Source organism: Poecilia mexicana, unplaced genomic scaffold, assembly GCF_051168715.1.
Source record: "Poecilia mexicana isolate PSO_F unplaced genomic scaffold, ASM5116871v1 scaffold_12, whole genome shotgun sequence".
Lineage (NCBI taxonomy): Eukaryota > Metazoa > Chordata > Actinopteri > Cyprinodontiformes > Poeciliidae > Poecilia > Poecilia mexicana.
In genome coordinates this window covers 6,877,355-6,895,581 of record NW_028263381.1, presented here as the reverse complement: position 1 = coordinate 6,895,581, position 18,227 = coordinate 6,877,355, and the positions used below count along the sequence as shown (strand labels likewise).

At 40.2% G+C, this 18,227-nt stretch overlaps 1 protein-coding gene across 3 annotated transcripts in view; it reads right to left on the bottom strand.

Annotated features, from left to right (window-relative positions):
- Window positions 1-2,190: 2,190 nt before the first annotated feature.
- The window catches only part of olfm1b (olfactomedin 1b), a 28,207-nt gene continuing 12,170 nt past the window's right edge, over window positions 2,191-18,227 (bottom strand). For all 3 annotated transcript variants that reach the window (XM_014972612.2, XM_014972606.2, XM_088010840.1), the window contains 3 exons: window positions 15,019-15,238; window positions 7,968-8,074; window positions 2,191-4,366 (listed from right to left, as the gene is read on the bottom strand). In XM_014972612.2, coding sequence (XP_014828098.1) covers window positions 3,692-4,366; window positions 7,968-8,074; window positions 15,019-15,238 — 1,002 coding nt within the window. In that variant the 3' untranslated portion in view covers window positions 2,191-3,691. The remainder of the gene's footprint in view (window positions 4,367-7,967; window positions 8,075-15,018; window positions 15,239-18,227) is intronic.

The window sequence follows — 18,227 nt, the reverse complement described above, 5'->3', positions numbered from 1 at the left end:
TGCCAGAGAGGGCCAAGATGCACAATGATGAAATAAAGTGTAACTGTCAGATCCAAGGGTGTATGAGGTTGTGATGTGGCTGCTGAGAAACGGAGGCTACGGGCGGCGCTGATATGTTTCCTAATGCGCTCCTCGCTGCTTGAAGATTCAAATATATTCCCCTGCTGAGTGACAGCTCGCTGTGTCATGTGCAGCGAGATCCTCCGAGGAACACGTTACTTCTGCATGCGAGTTTACTTCTCTCTCCATCTCCAAAAAAATAAAAAAATAAAAATATCCCCTCCCCCTTATTCTGGTGAGTAGATCAGTTTGTGTCAGGTGAAAATAGAAGCAATCAGTTATTCATCGATTGCAGCATCAGAGGACTGAGAGGCAGTGGGGGGATAGTATGGGAGCAACAAAGAGTGTGAACAATTGACTGGCTGAACGATGAAGAAGAAAAAGAAAGATGGCAGCTGACTGAGGTGATCGAGAGCGAATCAAAGATGGTAAAACTGTTGAGTGAGCAAAAAGAAGACGGTCTGGTCTGGCTTCAAAAAGTAGAAGCAGATGAAGCGAGGAAGAGCGAGAAAGCCCTTGTGGCTTGCTTGTGGTAGATCAGTACAAACATACGTAAAAGAAGTGTTTAACATCAAATTTAAAGAGACAGAAAACATGTTCCTTTCATGAGGGTTATGGTTAAAGACTACAACTGTCCCTGAGTCGGGGATATTATTTAAATAGACGGACCACGGACAGAGGCAGGGAGACGATACTTCAGGTTCAGGATGAGCTGCAGACTTTATTAAGAACTTCATAAGAAATTCAAAATGTGACTAATCCGATGACTAATTGAACAAACATTTTCTAAATTCAGGAGGGAGTCCAGTGCTTCTTAGATAACAATTGGCCGAACTGTTTGGCATTTTTCCTTTTCTTGTTAAGCTTTCAGAACTCATCTCATTGGCTGAACCCTACAGACCCTCTCGTCCATATTAAGGATGAGCTAGTGTCTTCTGCCTCTAACCATCTATCATTTCTAGTTCCTTGACATCAAGTTATTTGCTGATGACTAACACTCAGTGTTTAGATTGCCAAAGCTGCTTAAAGCATTTGAATTTTCACAAAAAACTAATTGAAACTATTTGTAAAAATATCAAGGTTTGAAAAACTTCTCATTCAGCGATCCGATTTTATCAGCTGTAAACATCGGTTCTGCATGTGAAACGACATCACATCCAAATTAAGATGTTGAAATAACATGCTGTTTGCTTTGGTGCTAACTATTATTAGTTGGCCCATTGGCTAGGCTGACAACTTATGAACTGTAACTTCTGAGTACAAAGAACCTACCATTTGCTCCATTTGCACAGGGAAGGTATTTTTATACGCAGATGACATCTTTATTTTCACACAGATGGTTTTCCCCAAGTCAGGCCATCAGTTCTTGCTGGATAACATATCTACTTACGTTTTAATAATAAGATTGTAGCAACTGGTTGATAGTTTGGTTATAAATATGTGGAAAAACAAGTTAATAGCTAATTATTATCATATTGTTATAATGTGATTTCTTGATATTAAAAAGTTTGTCACATTTTTAGGGACAAACTTTTAGGCAGTATTATGACTACAATTTTCACTACAACTTTTGCTATTTTGGTGCATTATTTCACACTGTTGTTTGGTCATAAAACAACATAGTTTTGGCTCAAATGACACTCGCAGATACTTTTCAAGTAATAGTTTTCTAATTTGCATATTATTTTCTAATTTTTATCACAAAACATTTTTTGACTGCATCATTTCCAGTCATCTGCAACAGGAAGTTCTGGCTTGTAAAAAACAAAAGTGTAACTCTAATCAGAATAAAGTTGGAACGTTTTTAAACAAAAAGATGTAACGGTGAATAACTTTCAGCATGTGAAGGTGAAATACTCACTATATGACAATATCTTGCTTTACCACACCCAGCAGAAACAGTGTGTAATTGTTGAGACTTTCATTTTCTTCACACTCGCTTCAAACAGTGAATTTAGCGTTTTCTTCTGTACACACCCAGTAATTTGCACTACTTATGACTCATTAGAATGCTCCTCAAAGAATATTGCAATAAAAGATGTTCTCACCATGTGATGTGAGCTTGAAGCTCAGTTTAAACCAAACACGCTGTCTAACGGATGCCTGTAACTTTTAAAAACAACCCGAGAGTCAGATTTCTCTGTTTTATTGACACGATTCATAGACCATCTCATTTCAGATACAATACATGTCCAGCAAAGCGCAAAAAGAGTGAAAAGCCTTTGTTTTTAGCAAGGGTATACGTACATTTAACAAACATCCTCCACTCGCAGTGGGGCGTGGGGGTGGATACAGGATATGAGATGGGATTATTCTTTTCATGTAAACCTCTGACCTCTTCAGGCTCATGTGAGATGAAGATAAGCGAACCAGGTTCCCTTACCAACAATGCATTATGTCAGAAATTCAGTTTTTTTTTTTTTTTTTACTTCATAGATCAGTGAGCTAGCTAGATTCCTCCGACAGTTTAATAAAAAATAAATACAAGGAGACCAGTGGCTGAATAGTACAAGAACATTTAAAATGGAGGCAAAGAAACAGAAGCAAAAGAAGCAGACGTTACACAGGGAGAAGCCGAGGGAAAACTAAAAAAAAAAAAAAAAAAAAAGAATTATTAGCAAAATCTTTTAATTGTGTTTTGCCTTCTTCCAACTCCCTTTCGAGCTTGAATTTGTAGTATCGTACAGCAAAGGACATTCAACAGAGCAGACTGGAGTTATAGAAAACAATCATGCAAAGAAATCCGTTTCAACACATAACCACCGACACGGAAAAATCAGATCAAAAAATCAGCGCGATCAACAGTCAGTGCCTTCAGGCCTTTTAGTAGATGTTATTGTTGTTTCTCTACAGACTTTAGATTTGCTACTGTACTTTGATAAAAATGATATGAGAGACCCGCTTCCTCTTGGCTGTCCAGTCCTCTGACTGGACCGACATTCCACTTTTATCCGTAGGATCTTGGGCAGGGGTAGGATCCAACAGTTTGTAGCCAACAGTCGTTGTTCCAGAACCTCCCACCCCATGACTTCTGACCTTCCCCTGTCGACCACGGAAAAGTCCATCTGGGAGGAGCCTCAGGAATGACCTTTAGGTTGATATTTGCTTATATAAAAAAAAGGCGTGGTATTTTCTTTTAATGGCATCTGTTCTTAGTATTTTGAGTCTAATATATTTTCTATTTTTACAATCATCTTTTTTCTAGACAACAAACGATTAAAGAGTTTCATTCCAAAATAAAAATGCCTCTAATATACCACTATTAAAGGCAGCTATCAAAATAAAACACACCGTTAAAATCAAAAAGTCATCTTTAGACATTTATTTACAAAACCTTAATATTCCTTTCAATTATCTTGTTTTTTTTTAGATAAATAATATTGCAGTATTTCTCCAGTAGTAACATCTAATTTTGGAATGAAACACTTCAATGATAGATTTGTGTTCATGTACACATTCAATGCATTTTGCATTCAAGGATAATGCAGTCTTTCACAAGTTCTTTGTTTTAACAAGATGTTCTCGATACGGTCTCCTCTTTCAGAGATTGAATACAATGAGCTTGTTTTTGTTTTTTTCCCCCTTTCTTCCCAAGGACAACGTCTATCTATCCTTACTGAATCCTCCTCCGTTACAGTTCCTCTGAGCGGATGACGTGAAACAGTGTCACGTTGTAGAGCACCTGGTGGCCATTGTTCCAAGCATAGAGGGCGCGGTCGTGAGGATTGTAGTCCAGCATGGAGATGTGCGAGTACTTGTTCTGCAAGGGAATGTCAATGTACTCGTAAGTCGAGGAGTTGGTGGAGTACGCGTAGTAAACCTTGGTTCCTCCAGAGTATCCGTTTGTGACGTAGAGCGTGCCGCAGATCATGAACGACTCGCCGGCGCTCCGCTTGGGGTGGTTGGTGGTCCAGCTCTTGATGATCTGCAGCGTGTTGGGGTTCAGCTTGCTGATGACGATGTTGCCGGCGTTCTGGTTGGTGGCGTAGACGGCCCACAGGCCCCCCTCGTCGACCATCAGGTCGATGTCCGAGTGGCCACCCCAGGCGTAGTGATACGCGTTGTTGAAGCCGGCGTAGTCCAGCTGCCGGGACTTGCTGATGGACGAGGTGCGGAAGTCGAACTTGATGATGACGTGGCTCTGGAACTTGTTGAAGTAGATGGAGCCGTTGTAGACCACCTGGCCCGTCCCCGACCACGGGTGCGGCAGCCGGTGGGACGTGAAGTTGTCCGACGTCATGAAGTCATGCATGGACTTGTACTCCCGAACAAAGCGGTTGTTGTGGTAGCCATCCATGTACCAAACCTAAGCAGAATAAAAAGAAAAGGAATGCTTCAGATCTCTGCATCTTATAACTCCATAGTGTTAAATTTGCCTCACAGTCAAAACTAAGCGTCACAACGAACAAGCATCCTAATCAAGATAACAATAGGAATTCTTTTTTTATTTGAGCCAACAAAGCTTTTAATAATAATTAAAACTCCTGATGTCATCCTCAGGATGGCAGCTGACAGACCCTGCCAGGATAATGTCATCCTGCTGCGGCTGCGTTTTAACCCTGCTTCCTGTTGGCTCCTTTGGCGGCCGCCATTCCAGATCCACTAATACCTTCCCAGTCTCTGCGGAACTGATACGGCTAAGGCTCTTTCACCACCTGGTACCCCCTGCTGCTGCGACTGATTGGTGAATGCCAGTCACATGCAGGGAGCAGGTCCCCTTGGAACAGGATGAAACACACTGGAGTAGAAAAAGAGGTCGAGTGAGACTGTCCACTTCTGCCAAGTAAACACTTTTGTGCCATTTCGCCTTTTGGTGTGTTTTAATCAAAATCGACGATTTTAGTCTTTACAAAGCTCCCTTCTTACACTTCAGCTAAATTCTTAGCATTTTTCTTTCACTCTAATGTTAAATTGCCTCATCGGCTGTATGGATTGTGGTATTTTTGAAACAAGCTTTCTAAAGGAAGGTGTTATAATTAAATAATTGTCTGTTATCGAGCTCCATCCTCTTCAAGGCCCGACGTCCCTATTAAAATCTTACAAACGTTTTCTTTGTAGTGCATCATAATTATATAAGTAACAGCTGTTCCTGTAATTTTGTGTACACTCATCTTAATCATCAATGCCATATTCACTGTGGGCTTTTAACCTTTCGTTTTTCCAACATACAGGTTTAATGACTTCTAAAATAAGAATTTGTTGCACAGGTTTGCAGTCATCAACGAGGCAGTCGTATGATATTGGCTGTATAACAAACAGCTCTTCATAGCAGGGTCTGGTAGAGTTTGGTTAAACTAGTTGGTTTCCTTGCACAGACCTGGCTTTAAAACTCAGGGAAGTTTTTTTCATGGGAGAGAGTTTTTCACACTTAACATTCACCTTCTTCAGGCGTTCTTGTCAATGTGACCGAATAAACTAATCTTTGTCTCATCTGACAATAAATCTATAATGCTATTTGGCTCAGCCTTGTGGGTGGATGCTATTTGCAGCTTAAATGTGTTTATTTTAAAGTAAGTACTTCTTTTTTTACTCTGTACACCGCCAGAGGAGACATGATGGTGACCCAAAGTTTCATTTTAGACAGTGACACTGGTGTTTCAGGAGGTTCAAGACCCTGGCAGCCTTGGTGCCTCTAGAATTGTACTTGAACATCCCAAACAATTTCCTTTCATCTGACGGTGACGGTCTGGGTTAGAACTAGCTGCAAATAATTATTCTGGGAGGCCATGATCCCCAGTGAAGGTAAAGACTGATTTAACATGGAAAAGCAGGTAACATGAACCTTCCAGATCAGCCATAACCCATATCCTGTTCATAACCGGCTTCACTCCCCAGTGAGCAAAACAACTGCTTTATTTTAGCAGCCGGAAAACAGCCGACTAACCAGTGTGACTTTTTCCAGCTGATTGAGCCAAGAACACTTTAATCACATATTGGGACTTCTGATGCCCCTTCTGCTCTGGCAACATTTTTTACATTCTTGAAAATGGCATCGTCTTTCTCAGAGCCGCAGTTCAGTGATGTGTGTCTTACTGAGAATCCCTCACCTTACAATGCTGATAGGTCAAGCTACATGTATCTTTGATCTGAATTTATAAATAACACCGTTGTCTGAGAGGGATAGACAAAGCACTTACATGCTTCCCAGTATCGGTGACATCATTTGAAAATGACACATTCAACGTTTTTGAACTTATCCTTAAAAGCTGAGTTCATGCCAGGAAACTTTTAAACTTTCCCAGCTCTGCCAAGCAGGAATCATCATTATACACCAAAAACGAATATGGCATCCACCGATTTATGCCGATAAGTGTATGTGTACTGATGGGAAATGCATCTTCTGAGCCAAAACAAGTCCTGCTATGCAAAAGGGAAGCTGATGCAATTGGCTACAAAAGCAGTGCTGGTCAAGCTAACCTGACGGCTAACGCCACTCGCTCTCGGAGTGGTAGACTTTTTCTTTTTGTAAAGAATAGCTGCAGCTTTGCAGTCACGTTTCTTTGTGTAGTAGTCAGGTAGAGAACAAGCTTTGAAGTCTAATGTTGTCGTCTGCTTACCGAAGATTTTAGAGCTGCCGCTAACTAGCAAATGCCCAAGCTGAGATATTTAGTTACAACTTATCTGATGGAAATTGAAGATGTTGGAGAACAGAATTGACAGGTTCTGTTGGTTGCAGAAGACAATTTTCATCTGAGATTATGTGTAACAGGCAATCAGACTTCTGAGTAAGTTTATACATTAGCACATTTGTAACGTACAACACCAGCAGCAACGTCACAAAGGCCTACTATTATAACACTGAATTTAAAACAAAAAGTCGAAAAGAATCAGTTTTGCATGGACCATTGATAATAAGGTAATTAGATTATGATAAGCAAAGTTCTGAAATTTCTAATCAAACTGTTCCTATGCCTTAAGGTCCTTTTATTAAGATGCCAAAGAAATACTAGAGTGACCAGCTGTTGAACAGCTTTTGGAGCAGCTGGACCTGTGTGCTGCACACCTGCTGGGCAAAAGAAGCGGACTTCGTTTCTCCCTCTACAAAGAAAATATCAGCTGTAGATCTGGTCACAAAAGACAGATGGTCAACATTTTTACGTCCATCATAATTAATGTTATTTTAATCACTATTAAAATCCAAATTGGACTCTGCCAACTGGCAAAGATTGCAAAAATACTGTGCAAGACTTAAGTTAAAAGCTTTGCTCATGTGCTTTCTTCATATTCCGGAAATAAATAAGATTATTGCCAGAGTTTAAAATTAGATTTTCAGCTACTTCCATGACCAGATAAATGTGGGAATAATTAAACTGGACCAAAAATGTTTTGGTCCTTTTTTAGGATTTTCTCCATGTTCGGTTTTTCAGAGTGAGTAAATCAAAAAGTTTCCTTAAGAGAGTCATTTCTGATTTCTAACTTCAATATTTTCAACCAACTACAAACTAAGTTTCATTAAGAAACAGTGACCTAATTGAGCTGTTACTGCTGACATTAACAACTGACTCAAATCAGTGGAAATAAGTTTTTCCACAAAGCCATGACATCGTCTTCTAGGTTTTCCCACACTGATACAAGGTATAGCAATCTTAGCATGTCTGAACTTATGAAACTAAGATAAAAAAAACTCTACAAAATTATTTCTCCTATGATTCTGCCAATTATCAAATAGAAATTATCTAAAAAAAAAACAAAAAAACGTAACAGAAGTGGTAAAATAGGAAAAGTTTTTCATCGACTCTTTTTGGCAGATATATCTCACCCAACTGATTACCCAAAACGTTTCCAGCTCCACTGTTCGACTTCCACACCAAAAGCTTTAAATGTTCAATTCTTTTTCAACAACCAGATTAGACGTTGTCATAAAGTTGCGTTTAAAACCCAGCTGTGTTACTGTGTGCTGTACCTACCCGGGTATCTCCTTCAGGCGCCAGCGGGTCCGTCATCCAGGAGCCAAACCTGGATCCAGACGTCTTGATGGTGATCGGATCACTGATGCCTGTCAGTTTGCCGCAGGCTGCAAGTAAAGAAGTAAAATGGGAACATCTGCAGCAATGCCACATACCCCCCTGCCCCCTCACCCATTGAGGTCGAGCTTTATGGGAAAATATTATATGGTCATAAGGATGAAGTTGGCAGCTCCAGTCCAGCTCTATGGTATCTTACAGCCTTTCCCCATGCATGATGTACTCTGCAAGAAGTGCTTATTATTCTGCTCACATATGCTAATGCCTGTTTTACCCTCAGAATGGGAATGTGTGAAGAAGTTAGGGAAATGAAAAAAAAAACAAAAAAATCAGGAAAGGGAGAGGCTCTCTGTACTTTTCCTCTTGTGTGAACCACCAGGCGTCAAGGCGCTAATTAGCGTTGATTGAGGTGTTAATCTAAATTTGACAAAAATAACGCTGGTCTTGCGTCCCTCCTGACTGAGATCAGAGTAATCGTCTCTATCTAATAAGCGCAGGCAGAGACTAGAAGGTTTCGTTAGGCTTTCTAGCCATTTCTTAGCAGAGAGAGAGAGAAAAAAAAATAATAATTGAGATCACAGCAAAGGGCTTCTCAAAAATCACAAGATGGGAGTTAGCCACAGTAAAAAGCTAATTTAAAGTGCAACTCTGAGACGACTGCTCTTTTATGGGTTTCATTAGCCTCTCTCTTCCTCTCTCGCCTCTCTCTGCGAAGCGTTTCATCCATTAGTCCATCATCCCCTTTTTGTTCTTCACCGAAGTGGAATGTCGCAGTCCTTTTGTGGACATACAACCCGGGATTAATTTGTGCTTCCCTTCTGCTTAATCTTCACACACATTGCAAACCCCTCTCGCTGTCACATTCCAGCCTCTTATGTAATGGGACTCGTGGCTTTGTGCTGGAGCGTCGGCGTGTCTCTCCGTGCGCGGCATATGTCATGCCCGAGAGAATGTGTGGGAATTGTACCTTGGCTGCAGCTGAGAGACAAACGGATACTCGCACGAGCGTGGATCTACTGTTTCTACTAGGGGGGGTCGAGTCCCTTACATAACATCTAAGGGTGGGGGGGATTAGAGACCGCACTCAGACATTAGCCATTAATTTATTTATTTATTTTCTATAGTCGTGCATCTATCGTTAGAAGTCCACTGCTGCTGCAGTGGGCAAGGCTGATGGATCTGCTGTCTGGAGATACATGGGCGCAGGTTCTAATCCCCTTTTGGCCTGAATTTGTTTAGCCTGAATCAGAGGCCAAATCCAAGTGAGGGGGAAAAAAAAAAAACTAACGAGAGCTGCGGCCGATGCCACAAAAACACAACCAGCCCATCAGTCAGAACTTATTCATATTTTTAGCATGGTACGCATGCAAATGTGTTTCATTGGGATTTTATGTGACAGACAGTCCAACACAAAACAGTGCATTAATATGGAAAAAAATGATACATGGTTTTCAAAACTTTAAAAAAAAAATGCACTGACCCTCAGAGTCAGTCCTTATAAAATCACCTTTTTGCTCCAACTACAAATGCAAGTTTTGTGGGTGATGTCTCTATAAGCTGACATTGACTGATTGTTTGCCCATTTTACTTGGCAAAAATGTGTAACATGAATATGTCAACCAGTCCTAGCCTTGCAGGAAGGTGAACCTTCATCCTTGTCTTTTACAGACTAGAGCACCTTATTGACCTGCAGCCCTGGAAAAAATGGAGCCCACTGCACTGAACCCCATTGAAAACCTCCTGGTTACTCCACCAAATGTTGATTTCTGATTTAAACCAACTTAAACATTAGTGTTATTGTTTCTAAATGAATATGAACTTGTTTTCTTTGCATTATTTGAGATCTGAAAGCACTGCATCGTTTTTGTTACTTTGACCATTTCTTCTCATTTTCTGCCAATAAATACAAAATCTTTGCTTGGAATTTTGGAGACACGTTGTCAGTAGCTCATAGAACGAAAGAGCAATGTTCATTTTACTCAAACATATACCTATAAAAAATAAAATTAGAGAAACTGATCATATTAGGTGGTCTCTTTATTTTTTCCAGAGCTGTATGTTCAGCTCCATACCTTTTCCCATCAACTCCAGGGAGTTTCCCTGGTCCTGCATGATGTTGCTACCAACATGTTTCAATAGAAAATAATAATTTCTGGACCATGTGCTTTATGAGTTTTCTGACTTATATAATGTGCATAATGTTCATCTAACCAGCTCATCTAATTCCAAATGTTTGCTGTGACTTGTGCCAAACTGCAAATGGGACTTTTCCCGACGATTAAACATTGTTTTGTTTTGTTCTTTTCTTTTATTTCATTACTCTTGCTTGACTAAGCAAACAAATAGTTTTTTCATTGCTGTGGATTTGGAGTTGAGGATTCCTTCGTACAAACCCACTGTCATCTGGACGAAGCATGCAGGCAGTATTGTGAGGATCATTGTTCTTTGATTTCTCCAGTGCAATCAACACAATTCAGCCTGATTTGCCTGGCAATCTATTACCACCAGGCGCTGTAATAGATTGAAATCTTGGAAGCCCCTCGGGAAATACAGCGCATCTACAAAGTACTCACAACGCTTCACTTTTTCCACGTTGTCGTTTTACAGCCTCGTTTCAAATTGTATAAGATTGATCTCATTTCTCAAAAGTCTACACAGACAATAATGGAGTGGCTAAAGAACAAGCAGTTTAAGGTCACGTCGAGGCCTAATCAGTCACTAGATCTCTGCTCCGAAGAGTGAGCCGAAGATTTGCGTTACCAAGCAACAGCTACGAAACTCTGAGGATTTCGAAAGCCTCCGTAAAGAGAGTGGTGTCAAAATCCTTCCTTATATGCATGAAAAGCTGGAGAATCGAATACTTGTTTCACTCACTGACATGTAAACTAACTCTTAACTTTTCTTTTCTGTGATTCCCTACAAACAGAGAACTAGGAAGGAACCACATACTTATTTTTATCATCAAGGTGACTTCTGAAGACAATTTGTTGCACCTGATTTACTTTACGGGCATCAAAATACAGGGGCTGGGAGGATGAACACAAATCCTCACCACACTTCTCAGAAAGAATTGAAAACCACACATCCGTTGTTCTCCACTTTAAAGTTTTCTCCTACCTCGTGTTAGTCCACAGTATGAAATACATTGATGAGATTTTTGAATTTTGGGGATTTGTTTTGGGTATTTTTTATTATTTACGGTTCCAAACAGAGAACGGGAACCAGCTGCCGTGGAGCAGCCAGCAGAGGTATTTCTCCTGCTCCTCCATCCATCAGTGTGTCTGCGTTTCCACGGCCTCCCTTCGCCTGCGGCTCTGTGTGCATCCACATTGCGGTGGCACGGCAACGGGAGATTTATATATTTGATTATTGCCCAGCAAGCTGGCATGTCCACTTGATCGATGGCCATTGTGTCCCGACAGCCGCGGGCCCGTTAGTCTCTCTGGCACACAGCAGGTTGAAGGACAGCTCAGCGGAGACTCTATTTACTCTCATTCACTTTTCCTGCTCTTTTTCACTTTCTCCATTCCATTACCACCCTTCCTGCAGCCCTCCCTGTCTATCACTCAGAGGTAAAACATTTCTGCCGCCTCTGTGTTTTTTTTCCTTTCCCCATTGTTGTTGGTCGTATGCAAATGTGGCCAGTGACCTTGGCCGGTTTAATCTCTGCACGGCGCCATGGAGTCGGAGTGCATCTGTGTGCACGATGCATGAGAGCTTTAGCAAGCATGCGAAGATGAAAAGGAGAGCCACCCTCTGCTCTGCCTAAGCCAGCATCTCGCTGGGTGACCTCGCCTTTATCTCCTCCGATCTCGCACACGCCACCGATCCGTCCCAGAGGTCACGGCTTCCTCCCCCGTTTCCAGCTGCTTGGCCACAGACACGGGGAATGGCGTGTTCAGCGAACTGGGAGCGGAAACACTGGAAGGGTCCCGGCCCCCTGGGTTTGGAGGAGGCTTCTGATATAAATAAGTGTGAAATATACAGCAGCACTGTAAGCTGCTGTGGAGTGTGTTTTTTTTTTTTCCTTTGCTTTACACTTAACTGTTTCAAGTCAAACTAATTTCATTATCAGTTGACAAACACAAAATGCAGTGAGGTTGTAGAGATAAAAAGCTACCCAGTGTCCTATGTGAAAAAGTAAATGAACACTAGACTGTGTCGCACTCGGAAGGCAACAGCTGGAATCAGTGTTTTGGAAAAACTGACCATCTTTACTTCACTGCGGATGAATTTTGGACCACTCTGCATCCCAGAATTGCTTTAATTCAGCCACATTGGAGCTTTTTTTTAATTTATTTTTTTAAGGCAGTGCCTCAGCATCACACTTATAGTGAAGTTCAGATTTTGACTAGGCCATTTTTTGAGCCACTCAGAGGTGGACTCTGAGTGGCTCAGAGTCTACTGATTGATTGGCTGATTGACCTGATTTGTAATATTTGTGAACTTTTACCAAAAAATAAATAAAAATAAAATAAAATAAAATATCAAACTGATGGTGAGCTATTCTGCTTCAGGGATTTCTGCTGACAAGCAGAATTCATGGATCTATTAAAAATCTTTAAAAAAGCATCACAGTCGCCACCAGGTTTGACTGAAGGTATGATGTTCTTTTTAAAAATGCTGTTACTTTTACATCAGATGTAATAGAAAGTCAATAGTATTTTGCCAAAGGTCTTATTGAGATTCTCTTTGTGTTTAGTCAGCATTAGACAGCCTTTGCAGCATTCAGAAAGGTTATCATTTTTTCTCCTTTCTTATAGTTGAATCAACAACACAGACCTTAACTGAGGTAAATGAGGTCTACAGTGTTTAGACTTTGGCACTCTTGGACCAACATCGGCAAGTCAGACAGTCCTGGGAAGGTTCCCCGCTCTTCAAAGGTTTCTTTTTTTTTCCCATTTGTGGATAATGATTCTCACTGTGGTTCCAAAGCCTGAATTATGACTTTGTAATCCTTACTGGACTAGTTGGTGCCAAAGTCTGTTTTTGAACTTTGTTTGTATCATTAATGTTCTATTTAATAAATTTATTGACTCCTCAAGTCTGAAATAAATCTGGCCAAAGTGTTGCTAATGAATTTCAACTAAATGTGTGACTAATCTTAGTTGGAATAAACCATGAGGTTTTTCACGTCATCATTTGAAAACTACATTTCACATCTGCTTGTGTCATTCTCGCCTGATATTAAAATCTGTCTGATGACACGAAACGTTAAAGATTCGCCGCAAAAACGTACGACGACAGAAGAATCAGTTAGCGAGCTGAAATGGGCTGACAGAGGGCATTGTGGCTTGAGCACTTTCTAAATTCCCCTCTGCCATCTTGCACTGTGAATTATTCAAAACAGGGACACAATATACCCGCGATGTGCTAAGTGCCTCTGCTCTTGTAATATATCTTAGTCACCACGTGGGTGTGCATCTATTAGCACCGTGCTCTGTCACACGAGGTGTGAAGACACTGAGGAAGGGGCTAAAAAGCAAAGATAGGACTGGATCCACGTGAGCAGCGCAGCTGACTTTGTGGGCATATTTTCACGTGCCACTTTGAGGCAGCAAGCGCTTCCATCATACCGTTCTGATGAGGTTCCTGCAATGAAGCTAATCAGGTTTCACATATTGAGGAATACACATTAGGTAGGCTGAAATGAGGGCTTCTCCTAGTAGCAGGATGCCACATAATATTTCTAATAATGTACATTGGGAAGGTGATACGCATTTGCTGGGGAAAAAAAAAAAATGTTTGAAAACCCCTTAAAATCAGTTCTTTTCATTTCTGCAGCATAATCGCCCAATGTAAGGTTTAGAAAAATGCAGCCTTTAACCCAAATACAATTAAACGGTTTGGAAAAATCCAATTGATTTGAATAAAATTACCATGACAAAATTGTATGCAGCCATACCTCAACCCTGATTTGTAAATAAGGCAACATCCAGTCTAGTATAATATGTAACAAGCGAGGACCAAAGAGGGAGAGAAATATTTGACTATTCCTTTTTGCACAGTTTTTCTACCCTGCAGAGTTCAGGGTCCTCTCACATGCTCTCTTGTCTTTATCTCACTCCAGACTTTTTTCTGAAGAATTTAAGTCTTGGGACCAAGACGGCCATAAAAGGTTGATTTTGTGCCTGCTCAGTCATTTCTGTGTTGATTTGCCAATGTTTTCCTGCCATTATCCTAGAGAGACAGCTAGTGATGATCGACTTACACCAAATTTGTATGAAAAATATTCGAATAGTTCAACAAGTTTCTGAGAACGTGCACTCTGGCACGCCCACAAATCCTCCATTGTGCTTGACAGTCAAAGACACTTCAGGTGTTAGCTACAATACCGTCAAAACCATTGTTTTGGTTTTCGGTACTTTGTTACTTAAGATACCATTTTTCACTTCAGATTTATGAAATACCAAAGGTGCTAAAGTTAGCAATGAGGATTTGTAGCACCAACAAGGTGATTCCCAAAGCAATTCAGACTTTGACCTTGAATTCTTTCTGTTTTGGGTCTTTTAGGTACCGGTGGTATGCTGCACTTCTACTTCTGCCCTGCACTTCTCTAGTTTCACATTTATGCAGAACATGTGTCACATTGTGTGGCTTTGGTCAGGAGCAATGACTCAACACAAAAATCAGCAAAAGGGAGAAAAAAGCAGCCAAAATCCAGAAAAAAAAAAAAAAACCTTTTGGAGGACTTTAAAAAAAAAATCCTGGAGAATTATTCATCTTGAAATACTTTCAAAATACTAAGTGTGGCCGCTTTAAAGCGGTGATTTAAAAGTTTTGAGCAATTTTGCACATAAAGCAAGTGTATTTTGAGGGCTGGGCGGTTGCAAGGAATCTTCCCTTGCTTTCTGCATCATCATGTATGTATGCCTGAAAGTAAATACCTGGGCTAATTATGGCATCTTTAGCCAGTGTGTGTGTGTGTGTGTGTGTGTGTGTGTGCATGTATGTGCTTGAAGCAAAGTGTGTGTCAACAACTTTCTGTGCCTACCTAATTTTTGCATGCATGCTCGCAGTCTCTCCTCAAGATTTGACACTCTGTTGTGGAGCTCCTCGTAGTCATAGGCCCCCATCTCTTCTTGTAGCTCGCTTAGAACTGACGTCAGATTTCGGACCTCCTCCTTAAACTGCAATACCAATTTGGCATCGGCTTTGTACTCCTCCAACACTGGTATCAACGGCCTAAGCGCCTCCATTTTCGCCTTTATGGCCTGAAAGGATTAGAATAAGCTCGGTTGAGTGTCAAGCGCGACCAAAGAAATAAAAAAAGAGAGACTGGTTTTCCAGAAAAGAAAGAAAAGAAGAAGGGGAAAAAAAAAACACCTGTCTGAGCCTGACTACTCTAACTCTGCCCTGCTTCTTCACTTATCGTGTTCGGTGTTTTTGTGCGTCAAGTGTACTTGTGTTTTTGTTTGTTTGTTTTACTTTTAGTTTGTCTGTGCAGGTGTGTCTCTGAGCGAACAAACCCGAAGAATACTCTCCACCCGCTTGGACGGAGCGGAGCAGGCGGGGTCGGGGCCCCTTTCTCTGGACGGCGAGGAGTCGTTTTTTTTATTTTTAAAAAAAAGCAAGCCCTCGGTACACGGACAACAATTGGGAAAGCTCTTTATTGGTCATCAACGTTCAAAATGCAACATCGTATTAAGGGTTACATGCTTTACATGTCACACACAACAAAGTGTCTCGAATTTTTACGTCTAGAGTTTTACGTAAAGAGTTGCTGATTAACCAAATATGCATAGACAAAAGCCAAAAGAAAAGTGACTAACACCAATTAGTAATAATAATAATAATTAATAATAATAATAATAATAATAATAATAATAATAATAATAATAATAATAATAATAAATGTATTTACGCCAGCAAAAAGCTTTTAAGATGGAAAACGTTGACAGCAGTAACATGCAGGAATAGATCAGTAGTGGGTTGGTTCGGGAGAAGGGTGAGGGGGGTTGGGGGGTCTCTTAATCTTAATGATGCTAAGGGTAAATTAACTGTTTGATGCCCAAACACTCTCAGTACTGTGGCGCAGTTCAGGGGGGGAATCTGGAATTGACCTGCCTCTTCTTCCCTGTGGCTCTCTTTACATGTCTTAAAGTTAGCCCTGCAAGCAAGAAAATGACAGACTGTTGACAGGGGCTAGAGCTTTCTAACCTGACTCAAGAGACACACAAAGGCACACACATATTTAGTAAAATGCACTTAAACAATGTCACAGTAAATTGCGCGCATGCACCGAACATGGCTGCGTGAGGCTGTGTGCTACGCATGCATAAATGGTGGGGATGAGACACTTGGAGAAGTGCAAGACAGATGGTATGAAAACAGGAGTTACTTTAGATTCAATGCTAAAGCTAAAGATGCAGAAAAACTGTATTTATGTGGTATAGATGTGCACATTGCTAAATCCCTTGTCTGTTTTTATTGACAAACCAGTAAGGGGTGAAACAAAATCTCAAACTGACAACTGAATGTTTGTTTTTGCCTGGACAGCGTTAGTCTGCTAAAGCAAAGCTAGCAAGAGACTTTATGCTAGTCAGTGCTAAAATAAAATTTAACTGCTTCAGCTTGAAACCCAGTAGTTTGAGGTTCTTATTTTGAAAAAGGGAAATTAAGTATTTCTTTTAGTTATTCTGTTGTGTTAAAGGAGTCTTTTCCAATACAATATTGCTCGTATGGTTGGCTTACAAAAAATCTGCTACATTAGCCTTGAAGAAGCTAATGTAAAAAAGAAACACTGTAAAACTGATTAACTGTTAGCCGCAAAGGAAAATAAAGCTAAAGACTTATACGGGACAAGAAAAGAATCATTTTCAGTACTTTTGTGGCATTAAGCCCTCATTATTAACATCAATTAATTAAAAAATAGATATCAATATAAAAATTTAAGATACACTTTAGCTAAATTAGACACAATTTACAAGTGTTTTCAGTATGACCGTTGGTATGTGTTAAGTATGCATCAATAGGCATTAGTCGTACAGATATGCAAGCTTGGATATGTGGCGGTTTGAGGTACATTCATGACTACAGCCTACAAGAAATTAAGAGCACTTAAATTAGACTATAGTCAAATCTAGACTGGGTTATTCTGTAACAATTGCACACTCTTTACAACACAGAGTGGGAAAAGCAACAAAAAGGGTAAATTTACTTTCCTCGAATAGTAAATAGTGAAATTACCCAGAAATGGACAACTCTAATCTTGTCCATTCCTGTGAAACCACTAATGTGTATCATATCGAATTGTCGTTTGAGCTGAATGTGTTGTTACACACTTACTATAAATTTACTTATACATTAAGGTTTAATATCAGTCTTTTAGCAAGGGTAAAGACAATATGTTTTATAAGCGGTTTAACATGAAACTTTAAGACAATATTATTACATTCAATGCCAAAATTAATTTGTTCCAGTTTATATGTAGAAGAACAGAAATATCTGGGTCACATCAGCACTAATTAATATGATACATTCAAATTAAACAATACATTATTCCATTTGCAAAAACTTACATTTTTAACGAGACTAAGCGGCAGCTCATTTTGTTGGTATGATTTAGCAAATTTTATTGAAACACGTTCAATAAAAGTCTTTTCAACCCTTTGCGATTAAAATGAAGTTAAATCTTGCTCTGTCAAATTAGCTGTGTCAAATGGGATTTCTTCCACAGCTTCCCTTTTGCAGCATTTCTTTGGAGGCAGCTGATTTGAGAGGTGTTTATCTCCAACAGCTTACCTTGGTGTGTTTGACCAAATGCATTTCGATGAGCATCTATTGATTTTAATGTCATGAATTTAGCCGCGAAGCCAAACATGGCTGCAGCGCTGTTTGGTTTCAGGCCCATTGACGGGGAGAGCTCAATAACTTAAAGGTGTCGACTTGAGCTGCATTGAAGTGAAGCAAAAAGGCAGCAATGTAAGGCGCACTAATGCAAATCTACCAGAATGTCACAGCATCTCAGATGTGATCTGGAGCACCAGGTTTAGGAGGAGTCAAAAGTACAGATTCTGGCCTTGAAAGAGAACGATTATAGTTCCTGTATCTTGTATAATTGTGCATACAGTATGTGTGTTTGTTAAGCTAATTTTGTGCTGAAACAATAGTAGTTTAAGGTGGATGGTTACAGTGATTTATCAGAAATCTTGATGGTGATACTTGTTTTTAGCATTTCTTTTTATCTATGTAAAAGAGACG